General features: G+C 34.6%; 3 protein-coding genes and 1 pseudogene across 6 annotated transcripts; 2 read left to right on the forward strand and 2 right to left on the reverse strand.

Annotated features, from left to right (window-relative positions):
• Positions 1-3,783: 3,783 nt before the first annotated feature.
• Positions 3,784-8,512, forward strand: LOC111811286 (cyclin-A3-1). The gene is made up of 8 exons (XM_023698059.2): positions 3,784-4,245; positions 4,911-5,152; positions 5,239-5,314; positions 6,230-6,303; positions 6,394-6,427; positions 6,508-6,657; positions 6,768-6,902; positions 8,057-8,512. Exons 1-8 carry the CDS (start codon positions 3,814-3,816, stop codon positions 8,144-8,146), a joined length of 1,233 nt encoding a protein of 410 aa, XP_023553827.2. The 5' UTR covers positions 3,784-3,813; the 3' UTR covers positions 8,147-8,512.
• Positions 8,513-10,738: 2,226 nt separating this feature from the next.
• Positions 10,739-14,387, reverse strand: LOC111811304 (zinc finger protein 7). Of its 2 annotated transcripts, XM_023698082.2 has the most exons (3): positions 14,250-14,387; positions 11,616-11,825; positions 10,739-11,556 (listed from the first exon to the last, which is right to left on the reverse strand). In XM_023698082.2, the coding sequence occupies exon 3, from the start codon at positions 11,520-11,522 to the stop codon at positions 10,866-10,868; it is 657 nt and encodes a 218-aa protein (XP_023553850.2). In that variant the 5' UTR covers positions 11,523-11,556; positions 11,616-11,825; positions 14,250-14,387; the 3' UTR covers positions 10,739-10,865. The 2 variants fall into 2 exon arrangements, with proteins under 2 accessions (XP_023553850.2, XP_086974139.1); XM_087118013.1 differs by lacking the exon at positions 14,250-14,387 and having other exon boundaries at positions 11,616-14,239.
• A 42-nt stretch (positions 14,388-14,429) lies between these two features.
• On the reverse strand, positions 14,430-21,854 carry LOC147789300 (uncharacterized; annotated as a pseudogene). Its single transcript, XR_015411905.1, has 3 exons — positions 17,116-21,854; positions 16,006-16,221; positions 14,430-14,669 (listed from the first exon to the last, which is right to left on the reverse strand). The product of XR_015411905.1 is annotated as an uncharacterized LOC147789300 (transcript).
• A 2,092-nt stretch (positions 21,855-23,946) lies between these two features.
• Positions 23,947-25,608, forward strand: LOC111811300 (basic helix-loop-helix (bHLH) DNA-binding superfamily protein). Of its 2 annotated transcripts, XM_023698077.2 has the most exons (4): positions 23,947-24,886; positions 24,965-25,027; positions 25,134-25,235; positions 25,320-25,608. In XM_023698077.2, the coding sequence occupies exons 1-4, from the start codon at positions 24,503-24,505 to the stop codon at positions 25,458-25,460; spliced, it is 690 nt and encodes a 229-aa protein (XP_023553845.2). In that variant the 5' UTR covers positions 23,947-24,502; the 3' UTR covers positions 25,461-25,608. The 2 variants fall into 2 exon arrangements, with proteins under 2 accessions (XP_023553845.2, XP_086974018.1); XM_087117892.1 differs by having other exon boundaries at positions 25,134-25,608.
• The last annotated feature ends 970 nt before the right edge of the window (positions 25,609-26,578 follow it).

The raw sequence follows: 26,578 nt of genomic DNA on the forward strand, positions 1-26,578 counted from the left end.
TCTGAAATCAAAAGAGAGGAAGAGAATAAATAGAAGAATTAGGAAACGGAGGACATTTTAGGTAATTTCACATCCAATAAGCATAATGAATGAAGAATTTTCAAATTTGATGAGGCGCATGTGGCCAACCGCCACCCGCCACCCGCCACCAAACATATCTCACGTATCCCACTGTCGGTGGGCCCAACCGACAATCAAACTTTCGATCCACATAGAATCTACGACTGCCACGTGTCCCATGTTATGGGACCCGTTACACTCGATCTAAAATGACGTGTCAAGAGTAAAATCTCAACTCAATCCAACTCATATAATTATATATACCTATGTTTATTTATTTATTTCTTACCCGTTCAATCCTTGACTAGATTTGAGTTCATTATTTAATAAAAGCTAATTTAAATTTTAAAAAAATTATAATTCGAATAATTGGGTTGAGTCTAAAAAATTTCTCAACTCGACCCAATTCAATCTAGGAACACTATTGACATGTATTATTAAAAAATTTCTCAACTCGACCCAATTCAATCTAGGAAGACATGTATTATTGTCCCGTCCTTTTTCTTTTTAAAATTAATTAAAAGAAGCATTTATATAATATCAATTATGAATGGGGCCTTCCACGTGATGATGCATGATTAAACCCATTGATGTTTAAGTTAAATTATTGCAATCGCCAAACTCTCCATTCACTTTTCTCTTTCCTTTTAAATCACATTCTTTCAAAATATATATGAATGTAAGTATATTATTGGAGTTAATTAACCAATCTACAAGTGTGTAACAATTTTATGAATAATCATATATTTATGTCGTTTATATTTGCATGTTAGTGGCTTTAATTATTTGTTTAGACCTTTCATTAGAATGTGTGACTTACTCCGTAAGTATGTTAGTCTAAAAAAATGTGTATATTGAACTTACCTAATTAATGTGTTTTTTAATCTCGATCTTCACTAATCAAGTAGTTGCTTTGATTTAAAAACATCTATAATAAAATTATTTATAAATATTAAAATTACTCTATGCTTGATATCATCGGTATCGGCCTGATGTTAACTAATAAAATGACTTCGAATATTAGAATATATATATATATATATATATATATATATCATCTTAATGAAATAATAAAGTATTGAAATTCCAGACTTATAATATTAAAATTGGAAAATATTGAAACAAGGTATTTTTGAAAAAATTAAGGATGTTTTTGAAATTTTTTTAAAAGTTTAAGATATTTCTAGACATTTTTTTATATAAATTTAACGTTATTTTTATTTTTAATTTTAATTTTTTAATTTAAGGATATTATTGGAGGATAATTGAAAAAAAAAATACACAATTTAAAGGTTTTTTTTAATAAATAATTCAGTCTTAACAAAATTAATAAATTTACAACAAAAAAAAATAGTGAGAAAATTTGGGAGATAATTGGGTAGCAGTTGTACAACTAAACATAATGGTACGAGGTTTAATAATGTGAAAATAATAATATTATTATTAAACAAACAATTCTCAAAATATCTTTTTTAAATTTATATAATTATTTTAATTAAATCTTCATATATTATAAAATATACAAATTATAGAGTATAATTATTTTTCAATAACTATAACATTATTATAATCAAATTCAAAAGTCTCTACATTAATTTTTATTTTTTTAAAATTAAAATGACAGATTAAATAAATTTTAAATTTGACCCGTTTATAATATGATAGTTAAGTGATAATTAATATATATTAAAAAAAATTAAAATAGAATTATAAATTTTGGAATAATTTATTTAGAAGAAAACTTTATTTTAATACAATTTCAATTATTAAAATAAATAGCCAATACAAACATTTTCAAGGATATTTGAATGTTACTCAAAGTAGGACCGGAGTGTTTGGTGAGTCCTAAGTAGGTGTCGAGCTCTAATTGGCTGGACGTCGGTGACGGTGACGTGTGACAGACATTCAAAAGTCAAAAGTGTATTATTAAAGGCTTGTGTACCGTAATGATTTGGATGAAATTAAACTTTAAATTAATGTGGACCATGCCAAAGTTTTTTTTATTTTTTTAAGTTGTGAAAATGATTAATTTAAAAAAAATTATTTGATTCTTTAATTAAATAGATTAATAAAAATACCTTATATTTTAACATCCTCTAATATTTTTTTAAAAAATTTTATAAACTTTTAAATTTTTAAAAATGTTTTATCGAGATGTTTATGTACTCAATAATAGATATCATACATTAAAAAGAATATTATAAAGTAACAAAAATTATAATGATATAATTTTTATACAATAAGGTTACAACTTTGATTAAAATCATTATTTACATTAGAATCATATATTATCAAACAAGAATATGTGAAAAAGAGGTGGACATTATTATGATTATATATTATAATGGAAGGAAAAGGGATGACAACTTAGAGTGAAAGCAAGGGTAAATCGGTTTCAGTCGAGTTGTCTAATCAACCTTTATAGCCATGCAACATGTTCTAATTTTTTTTTTTCAATTTTATTTTAGGAATATTTAAATATTTCGATAATTCGAATAATTCAAACTATTCAAATCAAACCATTAAAGTTTACCGTTCGAATTTAATTTAATAAAAAAAATTTAAAATTTGAGTTGGGTTCAATCTGTGATGGAGTCAATTATTATCATTTGTGTCTATAAAATCTCTGGTTTATAAAAATTTACAAATTTTTTAACATAGTCGTTTTTTTTAATTAACTTTACATATTAAATATAAAATCGAATTTTAGGTATGAACGAAATACGTTAACGACACATTGAAAATTTATATATCATAATTTTGTAAATTTGTAATAATTCATGATTTGAGTGTTCAGAGTTTGTATAAGCGTAACAAATAATATTGGATTCATCGGGACTGATGGGCTCAAACCCAGCTCTGACCAATTGAACTACGATATCGAGAGAATAAAGTGTACAACATGTGCAACTTCTGTCTTGACAAGACAGGGCTCTGACCAATTGAACTACGATCTCGAAAAAATAAAGTGTACAACATGTGTTGATTTATTTGAATTGTCATATTTTACCGGACGAGTAAGAGAGTAGTTATCCTCAAAGGATCAAGTAACTCAATAAATTGAAAAATTAAATTTAGTCTGTTCTAAAAAAATTAAATTTATCTCCGATTTAAAAAATCTATTCATTTAAGCCAACAGAAATTTTAATTTTTTTTAATTAAGTAATTTTTAAAAAACATAGTTAATTACAAAAGGTTAAGATCAGTACTTTTTTCAACAATAAAATATAATAATATATAAAGTTTAGGAGTATTTTACATAATCATTACCTTACAATATCATATTATTTATAATTTATTATTTAGAATATTTTAAATAAACATTTATTAAATTTTTTATCATTTAAAAAAAAAATATTTTGCATTTAAATAAAAAAAATATTATTTTCACAATTTGTACATATTAAAATAATTTAAAAAAAACACATCAACATCAAAATATATATAAAAAAATATAAATCATTGTTATTTTAAATAAACCCTATAGATATTTAAATTTAAAGTTTTAAGATTTATTTAATTAATTTATAAATAAATCTTTAAATTTTAAAGATTTATTTATAAAATTGAAGAATCTAATATATATATATATATATATATATATATAATTTTATTTTATTTTATTTTTAGTATATGATTTATTTTTTATAAATTAATTATAGTAATATTTAAAAAATATATAATAGAGCGCGCTATCTTTATCTAAATTTTAGAGACGATCACCGGAGATTCTGACGTTAAGATTTGAAATTCATGAAAATGGCGGCATTTCTCCCTCCTTTACCTCTCTATTTCATTACTCCGTTCTTGTTCTCAGATTCTCCTCTCCACCCCGTTTGCCTTCTCCGACTAACTCTACAACCTTCTCCTGTCCTCTCTCCCCCTCTAGTAATCGGATTCTTTCCGTCTCCCATGGACCCGCCGGAGTGCCAGAAGCCTTCCGTCCGAACGTCGAAGAAGCGCAACTCGGAGGAAGACTTGCAACTGGCCACTGCCAATAAGAGAGCCGTGCTTGACGAGATCACCAACTCGTTGATCTTCAGTTCGAATCAGTGCTCTCTTTCTGATCAGGAGATGACGGATAAGCATCTGGACGAAGAGAAACTTCCTGAAGGAAGGTCTGTTGATTGTTCTAAGAAGTCTGGCTCTGCTTCTAGCATTTATAACCAACTTCGATTACTGGAGGTATGGATTTCGGCTTCTGTGTCTTGATTTTTTTTTTTTTTTCAAATATCGAGATGTTAAATGAACTGAGGACTGCGATACCTTTACTTTGTCTTGGTTTGGCAAGTTCTCTGTGTAGTGAAGTGCTTATATGAACTGAGCATTGCGATATGTCTTAGGGCTTGATTTTAGATATCGGTTTAGCAAGGTCTCTGAGATCGAGATATTGCGTGTAGTGAAGCGATTATATGAACTGAGCATTGCGATATGTTTTAGGGCTTGATTTTAGATATGGATTTAGTTAGGTCTCTGAGATCGAGATATTGCGTGTAGCGAAGCGATTATATGAACTGAGAATTGCAATATCTTAATTTCTTCGTCCAGTTTAATCGTTGCTTCATCATCTTGTTCGTTTACGAATATATTAATTCTAGAGAATCCGAGATTCTTCTCTACCGATAGTTGTTTAATTTTCTGCGATTATACGAACTGAGAATTGCGATATCTTAATTTCTTCGTCCAGTTTAATCGTTGATTCATCATCTTGTTCGTTTACGAATATATTAATTCAAGAGAATCCGAGATTCCTCTCTTCCGATAGTTCTTTAATTTTCTGCGTTTATATGAACTGAGGATTCTTCGCTATCGATATTTGATCCAACTAGTTATTTCCTTGCGTGAATCAGATGGAATTACACATGAAGGTACTGCCAAACATTGGAAAGGCTCACAACGGTCACTCCAGTGTAACGTTCCCTCGTTTCCGAGAAATTCTAGTCGATTGGTTAATAGACGTTGCTGAGGAATACAAGCTTGTATCAGACACCCTATATCTCACTGTATCACACATTGACAGATACTTATCCTGGCATGCTGTTGACAGAAACAAGCTACAACTTCTTGGTGTTTGTTGCATGCTAATTGCATCGTATTTACCACGAACCCACTAGTTTTATTTGGTAATGTTTGTGGTATTAGTTACAAATCTCACTGCTATTTTGATTGGTGCTGTAGGAAGTATGAAGAGATCAATCCTCCTCACGTTGAAGACTTCTGCTATATAACTGATAATGCGTATACCATTGAACAGGTGCTGCACTTTGTCCTTTCTATGCTTAAGTTGCGCTTTCTCTTCTAATATTTGGCGCTATAAACATTTTGTTGAGGATGGTTAGGAGAGGAGTCCCATCGGTTAATTAAGAGGTTGATCATGAGTTTATAAATAAGGGATGCATCTCCAATAGTATGAGACCTTTTGGGAAAACCAAAAGCAAAACCATGAGAACTTATACTCAAAGTGGACAATATCATACCATTGTGGTCAGAGCCATTCTCTTAACTTAGTCATGTCAATAGAATCCTCAAATGTCGTACAAAAAAGTTGTGATTCTCAAAGGTGTAGTCAAAAGTGATTTAAGTGTCGAACAAAGAGTGTACTTTGTTCGAAGGCTCCAGAGAAGGAGTCGAGCATAATTCGAGCCTCGGATAAGGGAGGTTCTATGGTGTACTTTATTCGAGAGGAGGATTATTGAGAATTGTCGGGAGGGGAGTCCCAAATCGTGAGGTTGAAGGGTCTGTGTTTCCTAACACATCTTGCATTCTCGTTTTCCCAGGCAAAAATTGCAACAAAAAGGAAGAAACTGTCCATATGACATGTCTACTTCCATAAATCTTTATCTATATTAAAAGCCAAATCAATATCCACTATACCTTATAGTATAAACATTGATGATCCACTTTATAAAATCTCAATGAAAATAGATATGGTTTATGAGTTATAAATATCGTTGTGATAGTATTTGTGTTCATATTTTTTTGTTATTCATAACCGTGTTTCAAAAACTATTTAATATTAATATTTTGTCAAGATTTTTATACCCCTTTTGAGCTGATGTAACAAGACTTGGCTGTAAATTTTGGTTCTTATGCATTTAGATACAAGCTCCCATTCTTTCCCTCTTGATGATATGATTATGGTTCTTATCTGGTTTTGTTTAATATGCAGGCATTGAATATGGAGAGAGATGTACGCAAATTCTTGACCTTTGAAGGTGCCCCCACGACAAAAAATTTTCTCAGGCAAGAATGTTTTTCAACTATTTCATTTCATACAAATCTATAATTCTAATTCTCCCAATACGCGATTAACACATTGTTGCCATATTGTAGAATATTTACACAAGTTTCCTTGGAAAATTGGAAGGTAAGCCCCATCCATGACAACTTCCCAATTTTATGCCTCCCCTTTTGTTCTTGATTCTAAATAGTTAACGCTACCAGCAGGCTCCAGACTTGGAATTTGAGTTCTTGAGTTGTTATCTTGCGGAGCTAAGTTTGTTAGATCACCGTCTTGTTCAATTCTTACCTTCAAAGATCGCTGCATCAGCCATTTTTCTTTCGAGAATGACAATCAAACCACAGAACCAGCCTTGGGTAAGTAAGTTATATGTTCGTAGCACTTTTTTTAAAACCAAATTATGGTTTAGTTTCATAATGTTCTTGCTAGCTTCATTATAATACTATTGGGTTTTCACATTTTGCAGTGTTTAGCACTACAACATTGCTCCGGTTACAGGCCATCTGAATTGAAGGAATGCATTCTTGCCATTCATGACTTGCAATTAAACAGAAAAAAAAGCTCTTTACTAGCTTTAAGAGACAAGTACAAGCAGCATAAGGTACTGTGTGCGTACATATTTCATTAGTTATTTTCCTTCAAAACTTTTGAATCATGACGTATATTCTAGAAAGAATTTAAGGTATTGCAATGTAACGGCCCGAGCCTACTGCTAACAGATATTGTCGTTTTTGGGCTTTTCCTTTCAGACTTCCCCTTAAGATTTTTAAAACTCGTCTACTAGGGAGAGGTTTCCACACCCTTATAAAGGGTATTTCGTTCTCCTCACCAACCAATGTGGGATCTCACATGTGTGTTAGGAGGGATTCCACATTGGTTAATTAAGGAAATGATTATATGTTTATAAATAAGGAATACATTATTGGGAGTGAGTACCACTTTGGCTAATTTAGGGAATGATCATGGGTTTATAAGTAGAGGAATACATCTCCATTATGGAGATCCGTGATTTCTAACATACATCTCCATTGTGGAGATCCGTGATTCCTAACATACATCTCCATTGGTATGAAGCCTTTTGGGGAAACCAAAAGCAAAGCTACGAGAGCTTATACTCAAAGTGGACAATATCATACCATGGTGGAGAGTCATAGTTCGATGCGTACATATTGTTGTAAATTGTCATAAGGTCCTATTCTTTAAGACTGATTAGTCCTACTATTCTCTGGGACTTTAAGTTTCGCTGATATTTTTAGGTTTGGTTAGTTTCGCTGACAATTTTAGGTTCAACCAAAGGCTATATAATGTCATTTTTTCTGCTGATAAAATCAAGTTTTGGGTATCACATTGTATTTCTTGAGTGACATATTGGTGAGAGTCGTTGTAGTGTGATAGTGAGGTATTCACTTGTAACACTTTGTTTATTAGTAATTGGTAGCTACCCGTGGATGTATGTAGTGGAACTTCTTCTCTCCGAACCACGTAAATATCTTGGTGTCTCTTTGTGTAATTCCGTTCAGGGGTGTTATGAGTACATTTGTTCCGCTTTCGGCTCACAACACATATTTCATTAGTTATTTTCTAAGACTTTTGAATCACAACCTATAGTCTAGAAAGAATTTGAAAAAGATTATACTGCTATAGGTATTGAATCCAAATCTCTTTCTAGTTTACATAAATTAAGCCAATATTCAAGCTCTTGAAGGGAAAAATGTTAAGATCATGTATTTAATGATAAATCTTTTTATTTTGCAGTTCATGTGTGTGGCAGAGCTATCGTCTCCCCCAGAAATTCCTGCACATTATTTCGAGGACATTGATCAGCAATCATCAACAGGTTCTTAAGAACATAACTGGTCGATGCCTCGATGCTTAAACTCTTTCTCTTCCATTGGCTAGCATGACATGCACAGTTAACCAGGCACAAATAATGAGAAGTAGGTACTTATTAGATAGAAGATACCCATTCTTACTTGTTAGATAGGCTATTGAATCATAATCATGGGTTGATTTAGCATAGGCCCAGCTTTAGAATATTTTTTATTAGTAATCAGGTTTAGGCATAAACATCGGCATTTTTAGCTTAGTGGTGCCGGCGGCCGCCCTTGTAGGACTTAGTTTGAGGCTTAAGGGAGGCGTTTTTGTGATTTTTTTTTTTTTTTTTTTTTATGTTACTATACAGCAGGCAAGTAAATTATTGGTTCGACCTTCCATGTGAGACTCTAAATTTTCTACAAATTAATAGTTATTTGAATTAAAACTCTAAATTTTATAGTTAATCTACTCTATAGGTTGATTATGATTTCGTTTTACTCTTAAATGTAAAATGCAAGAATGAATTTAAAGAAATAATGTAATGGTATAGTGATGGTGAAATCAAATAGAAAGTAACTATTTATTTATTTATTTATTTTTTTTTTTTTTTGTCAACTTTCATGATAAAAAATTTATTGGTAATTTTATTTAAATGATTGTGTTTGTTTTTAAATAAAATGAGTAAAAATAATTCAAAGAGGTGTAACAAGAGTGGTAAGAACACTCGTATGAGACTTACTACTAGCAAGATTGATTATGTTAAATTTAAATGATTTTAATGTCACTTAATTATATAGAATTGTAAAGGAACTTGGAACTTGACTAAAGTAAAGCAAAAACGTTTTTTTACTATATTTTCTAAATCTTTTTTACAAATATAACTTAACTACGTACAGAAATTTTTATAATTTTCTATTGAATGAATGGTACATGATTCTACATTGGACAAGCACCAAGAAAAGAAGAAACAAATTTTTTAGTGCTTTATTTCGATATTGATTGTGAAATTGCGTTGCTGTGTCAGAAGAAGGATAGCTATATTGATTCGGTATACTCTAAAAACACCCTTGGAACAATATTGATGATCTTACAAAAATAAAATTTCAGTTAATTTCTATTTACTGATCTCATCTTTTACGGAATCGATCCCCTTTTGACTGTACAACAATATGTGAAGCTCGGCATGTCTGAAAGCACAGGAGAATGTTCTTTTGCTGATATTATCACCAGTATTCGATACTGGGTCATTACTTTATATAGTTTCGGAATGAAACCTTTGGCCTTCCATTAGTATTTCAAGAGTTGGTAACTTTTATCATTTATGATCATAATTAGCCATTACGTAAATAAGTCTTAAAATACACGAAGCAAACACCATAACTTTAAATTATTAACCATCCAAAATTTGTAACAATTCAAAAATAAATGAAGGTTCGATTTTTCTTTAAACGGCATGAATTGCGACACCTTGTGATAATTTGAACAATATTTTATTCACATATTTCTTGAACATTTTGGACAAAAATGACCATGACATCTATTGTCGTTAACTCTAGATCGAGGTTCTCCGAGCCAATGGTAGCCCAATATGTGATTCAACATGTGTTAGCCAATCCTAGCATGACGAGTGGCTAATAATAATAGCCACCTAACCACTAAATCATTCTCCAAAAGAAAGTTGATTATCTTTTGTAAGCTTCACATTTTAACTAAAGAACGTCCAAAATGAACCGAGCGGGTTTGATGATTCATTCCAAAGATAAAATGAGGACTATTTATTAATCAGCTCTATTAAGAATATTTGGAAATATATTTTAATAATTAGTTAGAGGTAGATAAAATGAGGACTATCTATTAATCAGCTCTATTAAGAATATTTGGAAATATATTTTAATAATTAGTTAGAGGTATATTTGAGATATTTTGGGAGTTGTTAGTAGTATATTTTATCTTAGATTTGATTAATAGTATATTTTATATTATTTACACGATTTAATTAGTTATATATTTTTCTAATTTTTAGGTTTTTAGGTATTAGTTGATAGTTTGTATCCTATTTAAAAAACATGAATGAAGATCATGCTTTCACTCCATAACAATTTATTAATAGATTTTTTCTTTTTTTAATTTATCTCCCTGTTTAATTGGAAACAATATCACCTTCTAACATAGTAAATATAAAAGATAAATTAAATTATTGACTAATTTAAATAAATTACATTAATGACATTAATGAAATCAACAATTGAGTAATTGGGATAAATATGTCCAAAACTTGACACACTTCAACGGCTAAATTAAATGTATTTTTTTAAAAAATTGAGCATTAAGTACGAAAAATTATCCTTAAAACATTGATAATAAATTAGAAAAGTACGAAGAATTATCCTTAAAATATTAATAATAAATTGAACTTCTAAGCAAACACAAACATAATTCGAGTTTAGCTCAACTAAAAAATGTTACTGGCAGAAATGGAAAGTAATAAACATCATTTAGATTAATAAATGTTTCTTAAAAAAAAAAAAAAATTATAAAATGGGACCTGTTCACCAATAGCTTCCAATAATTTATCCCGAGAATATATATATATATTTACTACATTTTACCTTACAAATAGGATGACGATAATAAAAATAAAACCTCTTATAAATTATATATTACATTTTACATTACAAATAGGAAGGTCAAAATTCAAACTTAAAACCTGCCTTAACCACTAAACTACGTTGATATTAACGCCCAATTACTAAAGCTTTAAATTCAAATCAAGCTTCAGCGGTTCGCTCATCGGTGGCTCTGTTTGCTGTTGTGTGTTCAATCGGAAGCTTCCAGGCCAAGTTATGTCCATGAAATCATCCTCCAAAGTGCAGGCGGCAGCGGCGGAGGTGGCGGCGCCGTAGAACCTTGCGACAGTTGCAGAAGATCCTCCATGGCCAAGGGGTTCTCTGTTTGGTCTCTGCAGAAGAAGGGAATGAGGCCTTACACCCAAAGATCGAACCATAAAATTAGCAGCATTATTCATTAATGGAGGCAGACCCATCATCGCCATTATTTTTTGAAATTGGTATCTTCTTGCTGCTCCCCTCTCCCTTTTGTGGGCATTTTGGTGGCCTCCCAATGCTTGTGAGCTGTAGAATTTCCTCATACAGTAGTTACATGAAAACATCTTGGCAGTTGCAGCAGCTGAACTGCTGCTGCTTGGCTTGTTCATCAATGGCTGGGAATCAGAATCATCTGTGCCATTGGAGGGCTGCAAATTCCCACCCAAGCTCAAATTCAGCCACCCTCTTGCAGGATTTTCATTTGCTGTTGATTCATTTATCTTGATTCTTGTGGGACTTGATTCACCTGGCTTTTGGGTAGTAGCTGTTAGTTTTGCTGCTTCTTCTTCTCTATCTTCCATAACTTTCCAGGGCTATGGCTGTCTGGTTGAGAACCTGTTGAAAAAGAGAGAGATTATCAGACCTCAGAGAGACCTCAGAGAGTTGTTTGTTACCTACAAAACATGGCTTTTGTCTTCTTTTCTATTTGGTTTTGCCCCACTTAGTCAGGCTTGGTGCTGAGGAGACATTGGATCATATAATTAACGTTTGTAGCTTTGGTTTCTTTTATCAATCTTTTTTCCTCCTGACCATATTCTTTCCAAACTTAGCCTCAATAACTTTATAGATGGATGTCTCCTTTTTGAAGTAACTCTCAGAAACACCTACAGTTGACAATCCCAAATAATATGCCAATAATGGTCAAATCATGATCTTAGAATCTGTTTCAGTTGCCTGCCATTTCTGATTCTTACCCACCAAGTTAACAAATCATTTTGGTCTTGCTTTTGAGAAGCTAATGAGATTGGTTTTCTCTAAAATTGTATTGCTTATTGTATTAGAAACTTCTCGTGGAAGAATCTCACAAAATCATTAGAGATACGAACGATCTTTTGAGTTTTATCAAGCATGAAATAGGCAGCTGGGAGGGGCGACTAAGCTATCAATGTTAACCCACTACCTGGTTACTAAGCTAATTCAATACAAACAAATTCAAGCTCAGCTCAAATATGTCTATCCGTGTGAAGCAAGATAAAAAAAAAAAAAAAAACTTAGAAACAATCACAACATGTCCATAATTCTTAAGAAGTATCTAACCAATCCTGTAACTTGTAAGAAAGATGATTTATTTTTAAAAGCAATTCATTTAATAAACTAAAACAAAAATAAGACAAGAATAAGTTTTAGAGGACAATACCCAAATATTTACAGTTTTTCTTTACCCCATTTAAAGATGTGTGGATAGCACCAAAAAAAGGGGGGAAATCTATCATTGATAGAATAACTTAGTGCTAAAAAAATCCCACATGAAAGAAACAGGCTTCACCAATGTCATATGCAGCATAGCAATAATCCTAGTGACAACTAAGTGGGTGTGGTGGTGGTATTTCTTAGTGCTTTTTTGATTTGATATTTTGTTGGGGGTGAAAATGGGCTTACAGACGAGTATTGGAGAATAGTAACAATGGAAGGAATAAGGGTTAAAATGCATTTGGTTTCTCTTTATAAGGAAGTGTGTAAAATGGGCTTTTCTTTATGTTGGTGCTTTATTCCTACCCAATCTGGCTGCATCATCAGCACATTATTGGTGAAAAATGGGCATCACCAAGATAAAACACTACAAGACAAGAAGCCACTATACTACATTATCAGCCAGTTCAACAGTTACCAATAACGCATCCAAATGATTGTCCTGTCACTGATTTGATTGGATTTGGGATCTAAGGCACTTATTTCACTTTAGGACCTTAGGCTTATTTATAATCATCAACGCAGGGAATAATCAGTAGCCATACAGGTCCATATCGAGATACAACTTCGACACCTTCCCTCAGTTCCCCTTTTCTTAAATAAGAATTCTTTGAAACAACTCAGCTTACTAAATATGTTTACCTATTAATATTCTTAATCCAATATAAACTTCACATCAAATAATAAGAAATCTTAGTTTCTGGTGCGTAGCTAAGCTTCCTTTTTCCTTTTTCAAGACAATATATATAATGGTAGACCCTGTGAAAACACAGTTGGAGAAGCATTATGAAACCACTTATTCTATTGACCTTTGGCTTTTGATAGAATGACCTCTCAGGGCTACAAGTTCCCACTTTCCTGTAATAGTAAGGGAATCCATTAGAGGATTCTCAGGATTCTCTCTTTCTCAACAAAAACTTATGTACGATCAAATATTTCCATCCACAAGAAAACCCACTCCGTTGAACAAAACTAATATTTGCTTCGAGAGAATGAGATTTCTGTCTGGCAATCTCATTCACCTTTTGATACCGACTGTCTAATCAGTGTTTTTAACTCTACGATAATTACCCTACTCCATTTTTATCTAACTAGTTTTCAAGGGATAATCACCATGCAGCCGGTTTAGAACTAACAAATCACAGAAACTCTTCCCCACACCTGGTCTATTCTCCTGTAATTGCAACCAGAAACTTCTATCCTTTTTTGCACACTGGTTTGATGGGGGCTCGTGATTGTTACAAGCTTGCAGTTTGGTAGGCCGTCTCATTTGGAAGGTGATGTTCCTAAGGAGTGAACTTTTCTTAGGGTCTTTGTTTAAAAAGGTTGAGAACTTGTTGTAGAGTTCAAAAGAGGTTGCCGAACTAGTATGTTATCTCCCTAGTTGGTTAAGGATGAAGAGGATTAGTCCCATCTCTTTTATCCACTGCCGGTTTGCAGCCTTGTGCTAGAATAAGCTCCTCCAAATTTTGGATATTGGCTGGTATGTTCTCCGGAATTGTAGGGTGAGGATTTGTTTCAATGGGCAGAACCATCTAAACTAATGTAGCAGTGGATCTAGATTTTAAGAGAAATCCATGAATTTCAAGTGGTCGGGATGAATTTTTCTAGGATCCAGTTAGATTTCTCATCTACTTGGTGTCCCTTACCAAAGGATTTTCGTAATGGTGACTTGATGCAGCAAATATTTTGCCAATTAGGAGTCTTCTACGTAATCTCATTTGACATTTTATCTGCCCTTTTTGTAGGGCCTTTTGTTAATATACGTTTTTTTCCCATCCAAAAAGAAGAAGAATAAAGTTTCAATTTGGAATTCAACAAACATCAGCAATACTCACATAATGACGTGGGAATAAAGTGTCGGCGGATCCAAAAGTTCGGAAGGCTACTGAGACCAAAGTTTCCTTGCAACCTGGTCAACCTCTGCAAATTAGCAAGTGTTAGCGCAAATTCAAATTTAACATCCATCCAATTCTCGATGGCTGTTTGATTGACTTCGGAAAACAATTTTTTAAAAAAATTCTTTTTTCAATAGTAAATCAATGATGACGTAGTAAGTAATGATGAATGAGAAGCAACAGCTAGATGACACAAGAATCTAGCAAATGCTTTAATCCCTGCTCTGATCAATAATATAATTAAGAAAACTTTTATCGTATTTCCAAAGCATTAGTTCCTGAAGTAACAACTCTTCACGAGTCCCCTGCGCCCGCGTATTGCCGCACATGGCCATGTTTAATCCCATTTAACTTAAATACCTGAAAGGGCCAACGGCAGCTGTGAGAAGCAATAAGAAAGTTAACAAACAAAGTCATCACTTCATCTTCCAAGTGTTTCTCTGCCCAAATACAAGGTAACGATATTGATTGAACCCATGAAACAGACACCTAACACCTAACACCTAACGTGATGTCCTGATTTATCAGCCAAATGGAGAAAAGAATTACACACAATTTTCGGTTATATGTAAGCGATAAAAGCACGACATTCTCACTATTTTATCTAAACAGAGAATGAGGCAATAATACGAAAATGCAGAAACTTCTAGTTGAGTTGAGGTAGCCGATATCTCTAGCAATTTCTTTACATGATCACATTTTCCAATTTTACTAGCATTTATTATGACTTATCCTTCTGCAAGTCTGATCCAAAATATTAAAGTGGAGAAACTCACAGCAAATAGAAAACGTGTGGCAAAATAAATTCCATTAAATTAAAGGAGTTTAAGATGTATGGAAAATTGCACATACAACTCATAGTTCAAATTTAGTCTAAAAGGTAATTTTTAAAGACAACTTCGAGACCCTCCCATAAAAAAGGAAAGAAAAAAAAGACACTTTCTAAGTGGTCCAAAAGTTTTCACTCCATTTCCATTGCTTGAATCATTATGTTTATATTCTCAAAATTATGATGGCACAAAATACTATTTAAATTTGTCTATAAGTTAACACTAGCATTGCAACCTATCTGCCAATCGCCATCAAGGATCCAGCAGCTAGATTTCCTGGTTCCCAGTCTAAATATAAGTTGGAAAATACTAGGATCCAATGTATTATTCAAAATCAAAATCACAACAGGACAAAAAAAAAAAAATCGACAACATTGTATCACACTCCAGCTCAGGATGAGTGAATATCCTTCAGCACAATCCATCTTCCCCACTCCCGCTTCTCAATTCATTTCCTGGTTCCCAGTCTAAATATAAGTTGGAAAATACTAGGATCCAATGTATTCTTCAAAATCAAAAGCACAAGAGGACAAAAAAAATCGACAACATCGTATCAGTCTCCAGCTCAGGATGAGTGAATATACTTGAGCACAATCCATCTTCCCCACTCCCGCTTCTCAATTCACTTCCAAATCCTTCTTAAGATCTTATCAACCAAACACAAATGCAATCTGCGGAAGAAACTAATCACCTAGACTTGGTGTTCTTGACTAATTTTACCTTCCATTCCATAAACAGAAACCATTGTTGTGCAAACTTAACTATTGAAATGCGACCCTAGGATCTAGGCCACAGATAAATAACAATAAGAGAGTGAAAATCTACTGACTGTGCATATAATGTGTCCTAGAACAAGCAAGACTCACAAAGCAACCACTAGCGATATTGACAGGGACGGCAGAAGGTACCATGAGACAGCTCGTAAAAAGCCCTAACATTGACAGTGAGGTGGATGTCAGGAAGGGAGTTGCTGTCATGCTGCAAGTTGGCATAAAGGATTGTATTCATCCCAATTCTCCCAATCTCCTAGAGTATGAAGAAGAAAAAAAAAAAAAACAGTAAACGAAAGAAGAAACACAGAATTACATATAATATCAAACAGATCACCCAAAAATTCAGCGACATCCATTATTACCTAGAGAATAGAGAAATGATATCTTCTTCATATGAATAAATTGGAAAAACACATATCATATACGACAAAGAAAGAAAGATGTCCAATATGGAATAGAGCCAAAAATAAATAATGCCAAATAAACGTAGAGTTACAAGTTTGTGGTATATATCAAGTTTTGGACATAGGTTGTACAATTTAAAACAATACATTACATGTCTTTAAACTTTCAATTTTGTATCAATAAGTTAGTAAATTGGAGTTTTATTCAACACGAAATTGACAAATCAAAGACCTAAATCCAAATTCTTATTAGACACAGTTAAGAGTTCGTAGATTATTATAGACACAACACTAAGTTTAAGGAAGGCACACACTTACAATTTTACAGTAAAATAACTTCCCACGTTTGAGATTCTGACGCCAATTTCCTCATATCATATGCAAACAGTTCCAGTCAATAATATATTCCGGGGTCATGATGCAGGAAAAGAGAGTAGAAGTGGTCCACTTCCTTTTTCATCTACTTTCTACAAGTAACCGCAAAAAAACAAGCGTTAAATTATGAAATGGAAGGCCAACAAATCTATAAACAAGAACCATCCGTATATCGAATACATCTTTGCTCTAATTATTCTCTCCAATTTTTTATCAGCTAATTAAACTACCAAACAAAAGAAAAAATTCTCAAGATTCCGTATCTGCAACAATTCGTCAAGCATAATTCACAGCCAGTTAAGTATCAATAAACCACGAAAAAATGTAACAGTACAACCGGGCACTAAGTGAAAAACATTCGTGGCTAGCGTTTTCAGTTAAGCAACACAAAGAAGCAATGATAGCGGGTTTTGGCGAAGGAAACCTGGAAGCCGCAGAAAATTAGCAGGCCGGCAGGCGCCGCGGCAGGAGTTGAAGAGCCTTCCGATGAAGTTAACCGGGAAGATGAAGAGCGGGCGGTGGACATTAGCGTCGGAGAAAGCGATCCAGAGCGCCAAGCCATCGTCTTCTCAGATTCTACGCTGTGACTGTTTTGAGGATGCTAACGGTGTTGGGACTTCACGTCGGTTTTAGTTTCGCGGCATTCGGAAATTCTCTTTCGAGATATTGTGCTGGGGGTGTACGATAGTTATCTTGTGCCCTCAGTTGTGGACCGTTAGATTATTTGTAGATGGTTTGCACTCCTTGATATATATATATATATATATATATATATATATATATATATATATACACTTGGTTGATGAAACGTTCGAAGAACATAAATATCTTATCTCGTATAGTATAAGATGTTAGATTGTTCAAACCTCGATCGTAATCTCCTGTAGGGTTGCTACACCCACACGGGAATTTGAAGAGCAAGATTAGGGCTTGAGAAACCTTTCATATTCTTGCTCGTGAGGAACTTCTAGACTCTTTTGATCAAAAACATTGGATATACGGCCAAGATGACATCAAGATTAAGTTCTTATCTTCATCTATATTCTATTATTTAGTTTCGAAAATCATATCGATTTAGAGAATTCCCCTACCCAAATCTCTAGAAGGAACTTTGATAAAAGAAAAGAAAATCTCAATCACTGACTCAAATTCCGACTCAATTTCGTCTATTTCTTTCCTTCTTTCTGGCTTATCTTGTCCTTGTCTTAGCGACAAAAAAATATGTGCACAAAATGTTCTCTAAAGTTCAATCCACTTTGTGTTGTGCACGGGTAGAAATCGACTTCGTCTTTTGTGACCTATTCAATGTCAACTCTAAATAGTTCATGGAGTAGAGAGATCCACGTTAATAGTTTCTTCGCCAAAAATTCTAGCGAGTGTCTAGATATTGACAAGACAAGTAACAAAATTTCTCAAGAGGAATCATTATAAAAAATTATATTGAAGAAAAAGTTTCGTGATATAATTAAAAAAAAAAAAAAAAAACAATCGCACTATGATGGCAGCGGACTTGCGATTGCACGACACTCACAGTTCACTAGGTTGTCTCTTGCCTGCCCATGGATTCAGCAGCAGTTTGAAAAGTTGACCTATTCGAAAATCTCCAGATCTACGCTTATTTTCAACTCCCCGAAGCATTTCGTTGCTTACTACGCCCTTCCTCGTCTCTAGGTGCCTAGGTATCCACCATAAGCCTTTCTTCGTTTGAACCTCGCCCTTAACTTTAAGGCTATGTCATCCTAAGATGCTGCTAAATGAAAGGATCTTAGCACTCCACAGTAACATTCTAGATTGGATTCTTCATAAATTTCCAAAGAAGACATTGTTTTAAGTATGGATCCTGAAACCAACCAACAAATCAAACCATTAGAGTGCGAAGAAAGAGTACCAATAACAGGTCCAATACCAGGTCAAGCCCACCGCTACTAGATATAGTCTTTTTTGGACTTTTTCTTTCAAGTTTTCCCTCAAAGTTTTTAAAACGACGTGGAATCTCACAATCCACGCCCCGAATCTTACAACAACTATTAGTCTAAAAATTTTGAAATAAAAATTCCAAGAATTTTCTATGTCCTATATATCATACTAGTATTGAAATGGTTGACAGTGATGAAATCCAAAACTGACCCGTATAGCAGTGGAGTGGAATTCAGATCCCTGTGATCTATATTGTTCTTCTGATTCTTCCTCGGTAATTAGAAATTCTTTAAATGACATAATAACATGTGCTTGATTGCACTCTTTTGATAACCTAGGACTTCTCGAAAGACATCAACCGAGGAGTCCAATTTAGTGCTTGATTGCACTCTTTTGATAAAGTCAACAATATCGGCCCTTAACAAAGTTGCACTAAGGTCCCCAAACAAACACCAAAAAGATGGATAACTCGACCTAAGTTGTAACAATCAAGGCTGTCCACCGCTAGCCGATATCATCTTCTATGGGTTTTTCCTTTTCGGCTTTCCCTCAAAGCTTTTAAAACGAGTATGCTAGGAAGAGGTTTTCACACCCTTATAAAATTGTGAAATCCCACATTAGTTGAGGAGGAGAATGAAACATTCTTTATAAGGGTGTGGAAACCTCTCCCTAGCATACTCGTTTTAAAAACTTTGAGGAGAAGCCCGAAAAGGAAAGCCTATAGAGGTCAATATCTACTAGCGGTGGACTTACCTGAGTAAGAAAATAAAGATCGACCCCCTACACCCAACCTAGTTTTATTAGTATTATGAAACTAATAAAACCAATACGAGGACATCAAATACTAAGATTAGGTGGGCGCGTGATGCTTATTAAGTAAATAAGACATAATTTTGTTAAAATTAACAAGATTACATCTAAATTTTACTAAAAACAATACAAGAACATCAAATACTAAGCTAAACTGAAACAATTTTTTACCTGTTACATCAAATACCTGTTACATTTTCCCTTTGTTTTCTTTTCTGAAAACTGAAATATTGGGCACCCGGCTCATAGCACACTCTGCGCTAATCCATGGCGAGGCTTTGTATACACTAAGACCAATTCTAAAAGACAGCAAGAGTTTTAAATTATAAGATTATATAACTTTCGGATCTTTAGAATAGGACCCTGGAAAGTACGCCTAAGCATCCTAAGCCTTCGCCACCAGGAGAATGTTAGTAGAATAGTAGTAAGGACATAGTGATAATTAAATAGTGGTGTACTCGTTATGAATAAATAAGGGGAGTTGGGGCACCTTAAGAGGAGGATCATTTTGGTGAGGATTTTCCATTGTGGGACTTTGTGTAACGGCCCAAGCCCACCGCTAGCAGATATTGTACTCTTTGGGCTTTCCCTTTTGGGCTTCCCCTCAAGGTTTTTGAAACGTGTTTGCTAGGGAGAGATTTCCTCACCTTTATAAAGAATGTTTTGTTCTCCTTCCCAATAGATGTGAGATCTCACAATCCACCCCCCACTTCAGGGCCCAGCGTCCTTGCTGGCACATCACCTCGTGTCCACCCCCTTTGGGGCTTAGCCTCCTCGCGGGCACATCGTCCGGTGTCTGGCTCTGATACCATTTGTAACGGCCCAAGTCTACTGCTACCAAATATTGTCCTCTTTAGGCTTTCTTTTTTGGGATTTCCCTCTAGGATTTTGAAACGCGTCTGCTAGGAGAGGTTTCCACACCCTTATAAAAAATGTTTCGTTCTCCTCTCCAACCGATGTGGAATCTCACACTTCGGGAGAGGGAGAAGGCTGCTGATAAGATATTGCAAAACAATCTTTAATGCCTTCATATCTTTTTTGTGTTTGGATTCCTAACAATGACCCATGAGGATAACACGAGCTGATGGATACCCTCTGCAGTGCTTGAAAGCATGAATTATAACGCGAATTTATAACATATTATCACATATTTCAATACAAGTATAACAAATGTCCAACAGTGTAGAGATTAATCTTTACAGCCAAAGACAGAGGACATAAAGATACTTCAAAAGGTGTATATACCACGAGCTCAGGGTGCTGCAAGCAACAAGATCCTAATCAAGGGATGGTGAGAACCAAGTTCTATATGCAACATCAAATCTTCCCACAATTTTTATTACAATATTTCTGAGAGTCTTCCAATTTGACCTCAGACGTTAATAATACACTAAGATCAATGCCAACAACGAGTCATTCACGACATGAATCATGATGAAAAGAGTGACAGAGCCAAATTTGAACACAAAGAACCAAACAATTCGACTCTACATTTATAGTAATGCAAATTCAACATTATATTTCATAAAATCCGTGTAAACATATTGAACAAGGTAATTACAACAACAAAAGCAATCGAGATCATGGGATAATACTAAAATCTCAAAGAAAAAAGGCTTTATGTTTTTAGAATTCAATCCAAAACATTTTGAAAATTCAAACATGTTCCTGAAAATCTTCTTATTCCTTTTCACCCAAATGGCTAAACATAAAATCGAAATTGTAAACTTTCAAAACACCTTTTCCTTATGATAGCAACTCCAAAAAAACAAAAATGCCTAACATCCCTGTAAACCCAAACAGATACTGAATTGATAAAGAGATTCCTACATACATTAAAACAAAGAACAAAGAAAAGAGAGAAAAATATATATTAAATAAACCAACTCATGGACATTACAATCAAAATGGTCAACTATTTTAACCTACAAAAAATTAATAATAAATAAAAAAAGAAGCAGTTATGAATCTTTGGTGAGTAGCTCAGCCAGTTCCCGGCCACCACATAGAAGTTCAAATCACTGATAATCCACATAAATCACATCCAAGAAGAACGTGAATCCTCTTCATCTATGATAATCCCATATAAATCACATCGAATGATAAAATTCAAAGGCCGCGAAAATGTTGATCGACAAAATCATGTTTAGCAACTAAAATTCCATCACAAACGAATGAGAAACAAAACGCATTGCTATTCTCGAGTGGATTGGAAATCAAACAAACGAATGAAGTGAAGAAATTGTGAAAAAGAACAAAAAACCGATGCAAAATTGTGATCACTTCTAAAAAATCAAAACGAAGAGAGTGGAATACCTAAATGGAGCAACCGATCGAAGCAGCCAAGAAAGATCGTCGTCGCATTCATACAATGATCGAGGGAGTTTGGAGGTTATCGTGTGGAGGCCCGCGATTATTGGAATCTTCTTTCTCCTTTCTTCGGTTACTTTAAAATTCATCCAATAATTGATTTGTTTCTATTTATTGTTATTTTTACAAATTTTTAGTATAAAAAAAATAAATTTGTTTCTCTTTATTGTTATTTTTACCAATGCAAGGATTAAAAAAAAAAAAAAAAAAAAAACGAGGCCGCCGGAAAAAAGGGGATGAGAATTCCGACGACGTCAAAATTCTCGCACCCTCACTCTACACGTTTTTCCGATACCAACAACCTTTAGCCGCACCTCATAGAATCCACCGACAAAGAAGAATAACATAATATAGAGGGAAAACGAGGGAGATCAGAAAAAAAGACTGTTGAGTTACCTCACGACGAGCACGACACCGACAACCACCGGTCGAGATTCATGGCATCGTATAGCCGGAACACCATGGAAAAAAGAGGACTAACAAGCCTGAGAACACCATGATGCACACGAGTGATTACTATCAAACAGTGTTGTAGCTTTGCTGGCAAAGAAGATGAACGGATTACTAAAGCAACTAAGATGTTTTCGAACATATAAGTCCATTGTAGTATTGTTATGAGCCCAATAGTCGATACATAGACGGAGGCTTGTGTCATGCTTATTCTAGAAATTCTCGATCTTTCCCCGAGCGGACCAGATGATCCATAGGAGGCTCCACGGGAAGCTGTTGCGCGACCTCTAACGCGACTATCTTAATCGCGAGATCGACCCCGTTTTTCCATTTATTATTATACTTATTTTAAAATTTCATCATATTTTAAGAAAAATTATATTTGAATTAATTTTCAACTTTTCACTTAAATAATAAAAAATAAAATATATAGATTTTGTTGCATTAAAATAAATAAATAAATAAATAAATAAATAAATAAAAAAGCAAGTAAGGACAGGCGGGAGGTAGGGCCGTGGCAGTGGCCGAGACATTGGAGGGCGGCGAGAGAAAATAAGAGCAATCAACCGTCGAGGTGTCGGGGAAACACGGCATCCTATGAATTAATCCCACCAAATGTCGGCACCCCCAACCCCCCCTCCTCTTTTACTACAACTTCACCCTTTCTAATATTATAATATTACCTTATTTTACTACGTTGCCTAGGAGTCGAAATTAGGATCCAGTATATGATGATATCGAGATATATATATATATATATTTTTTTTTAGTCACGTGCGACATAATCATGTTACTTATTTCTTACTTCTAAGAGTGAGAATTATCTCCGTCTCTGCGACATGACCATGTTACTTACTTTTCACTTTAAAAGTGAAAACTGTTCCTACAAATAAACATGAGTTTTTTCGACATGTTTTTTTAGTGGAATTCTTAAGATGCCACTGTAACAGCCTGAGACCACAGCTAGTAAATATTGTCTGTTTTGACTCGTTTTATGTGTCGCCGTCAATCTCATAGTTTTAAAACACGTCTACTAGATAGAGTTTTCTATATCTTTATAACAAATGTATTGTTCTTCTCGCCAATCGATGTGAGATCTCACAATCCACTTCACTTGGGACCCATTGTCCTATTGGCATACCACCCGGTGTCTGGCTTTGATACCATTTGTAACAACGTGAGATTACCGCTAGTAAATATTATCCGCTCTGGTCCGTTACGTGTTGCCGTCAGCCTCACAGTTTCAAAACGCATCTACTAGAGAGATGTTTTTACACATTTTATAAGAAATATTCCGTTCTCATAATCAACCAATGTAAGATCTCACAATCCACTCCATTGAGAGTCCAAAGTCCTCGTTGGCACACCATTCAATGTCTGGTTCTGATACCATTTCTAACAACATAAGACCATCGCTAGTAGATATTATCTACTTTGGCCCGTTACGTGTCGTCATCAACCTCATAGTTTTAAAACGCATCTACTAGAGAGAAGTTACTACACCTATATAAAAAAAATACTTCGTTCTCCTCTCCAACGATATAGGATCTCACAACCACCTAACATAGAATTCCTTGAAGCAAAACACGTTAACTTCAGAGTTTCTTTGATCGAGTCACCGAGAAAAAAGACACCCCTTGTCGATACTGGTAGTAACTTTCCGTTTTCTTAGTCTTTCTTAACCATCATATTCTCATAATCGCTATCATTCGAAGATGGTCTCGATTCATTCATTCACATATTGGCACATCCTATACACACTAATTTTCTCCGTCTCGTACATAATCACATCGATCATTCACGGTAACCATCGAATCAAATCATCAAACAAAGGGACTCACATACACACACAATTAGATCATAAGTAGAAACAAAAGAACCAAATTAAAAAGAAACTCATGTTCTTCGAGCCTCATATCAAAAACAGAGCACCGTGGCAATGGCAATAACAATGGCTTCCTCTGCCTCCACTTCGGACATCGAAATCCACAGCCATCTCGGGTCCAAAACATTTGACCAAAACGCTCCAAAAACCAAAATCTCGGAACTTTCCAAGCCCTCCACACACTCCATTTCTAACCAAAACCACAATAATCCCCTGCTTCTCACTCACACACAAACAGAGACAGAGACAGAGACAAAAGAAAAAACATAAAAAGCTTCCGTTTTTTTCTCCCACTGATGTTCTTCACACTTTTAAAAACACCAGCAGCTCGATTTCACACTGTTTTTATCTGGGGCTCTGTTTTCTTTCCAACCCATTAATGGCGGAAAATCAATCCTCTGGTCGGGACCCAAAAACAGCAGCAGCTACCACTTTTTCTCAGCTTCTATTCTCCGCAGATCATGATGAAGATGATGATATCGATGTTGATAAACATCATCATGTTCATCACCAAATCTTTGAGTACTCTGTTTCTTCATCATTCGCCATTGAAAACCCCCCCAAGATGCTCTGTTTCGGCACCAAACAAGAGCAAGAACATCCCCAGCTGGGACTTAGATCAGCCAACGCATGCAGCGATTCCGTAAAGAGAAAAAATGGATCAAACCCAGAAACAACCGCCATTAAACCAGCTCCATTGTCGAACCAGAAAGCTTCAAAAAAGACCAAACCTGAAGCTCCCTATTCTGCCGGACATGCAAAGGTCAGTCAGTTCTTGCCATGTTCTTGTTTTTTTCTCTGTTTTTATGAAATGGGTTTTGTTTTTTTTTGGTGATATTAGAAGAAGGAGAAGCTAGGAGAAAGAATCACAGCGCTACAACAATTGGTTTCGCCGTTCGGGAAGGTTGCAGAAAAAAAAAAAAAAAAAACAGAGTATCTAATTTCATTACATTTTTGTCCATTTTCAAGAACTTGATATCAATTTTTGAATGTTGATGGCTTCAAAACAGACAGACACAGCTTCAGTTCTTCACGAGGCAATGGGTTACATCAAATTTTTACACGAACAAATTCAAGTCTTGTACAGTCCTTACCTGGACAAGAATCAGCTGGTAAGCACTCTGTTTCAAAAAAAACAGAGCATTTTCCTGTTCTTATTTGATTTTAAGCCATTTCTTCGCTTTGTTTCGCCGAAGGGAGGAGGAAATGGGGAAACGGAGGGGGAGCTGAAAGGGAGAGGGCTGTGTTTGATTCCGGTGGAGTGTAGCTTGCATTTGGCGAACTGTACGGTGGCGGACTTTTGGTCGCCGGCGATGGGCATGGGGAGGAAGCTCTGAGAAGGAAGGAGGGTTTTGGAGTTTTATGTGTATATAGTTTTGGTGTTTTTTTTGAGTTAAATGAATCAGAAACAGAGCAGAAGAAGCTGTAAATCGACAGTTCTTTTTTTGATGGGAAAGAAAATAGATGTGAAAAGATGTTCTTTTTTTTTGTTCTTTTCCTGTTTTTTGGGGTTTGAGTTGTCGGACTTGTTTATTTTGATGATTGTTTTGGAGTAGAGAGATGAGTGGCACTTTTGTTTTGTGGGTTTTGTTTGCTTCAAAAGTTTCGTATTAAAACGTCAAATTATAAGTTTAGTCTCCTTAGCATCGTATGTGAGATCCTACATCAATTGAAGAGAGGAACGACATCGATTGAAGATAGGAACGAGTGTCAGTGAGGACGTTGGGCCCTAAAGAGAGTGGATTTTGAGACCTACATTGGTCGGGGAGAAGAATGGAATTCTTTATAAGAGTATGGAAACCTCTTTTAGCATTGACTGGAGGCTCGAAAGAAAAAATCCAAATAAAGGAAAAGCCAAAAAATGACGTTGACGGTTTGGTGCAAGTTCTTTCCATCTCGATAGTCTATGATCGACGTTTCATTTATTGGCCCTTTTTTATTTCACGACTTTTGGGTATTTTGAGCTGGATCGAAACTATTACAGGACTCATCAAGTTTAGGAGTCATTTTTATTGATATTGTACCGTCGTCAAAATCAAATCTTATGTATCTAGGATGAAATTTCGATACCGGTTTATAGCATCCAAAGTCGAATCATGAACCTTTTAACGAAGTAAATTTAATGAAACAATAACGAGTAGCGGTCATAAACAGTAGATTTGTGACAATTCGAAAAGTCATTTGATGGAGTTGATCGTTTTAACCTTCGAATTCGCGACAATCTTAATCCATTTTAAAATTGTTTGGATATACAAAAGCTAAGACCGTTCTCACCGTGCATAAAAACTCTAGAACTAATCAAACAACAAGGATAAGCTTTCAAGACAGTCAATGGCCGACACCACGGTGGCTCGGTCCGGAATAAGCTTTGTGTACATGAAGTTTTGTCGCCGGAGAAGTCGAGGAAGAAGGGTCGTGTTCGAGAGGTCTCGAGGAGTGGACTTGAATGGAAGAG

Source organism: Cucurbita pepo, chromosome 15 (genome assembly GCF_057944985.1).
Source record: "Cucurbita pepo subsp. pepo isolate OVF chromosome 15, ASM5794498v1, whole genome shotgun sequence".
In the NCBI taxonomy this organism is placed as follows: Eukaryota; Viridiplantae; Streptophyta; class Magnoliopsida; order Cucurbitales; family Cucurbitaceae; genus Cucurbita; species Cucurbita pepo.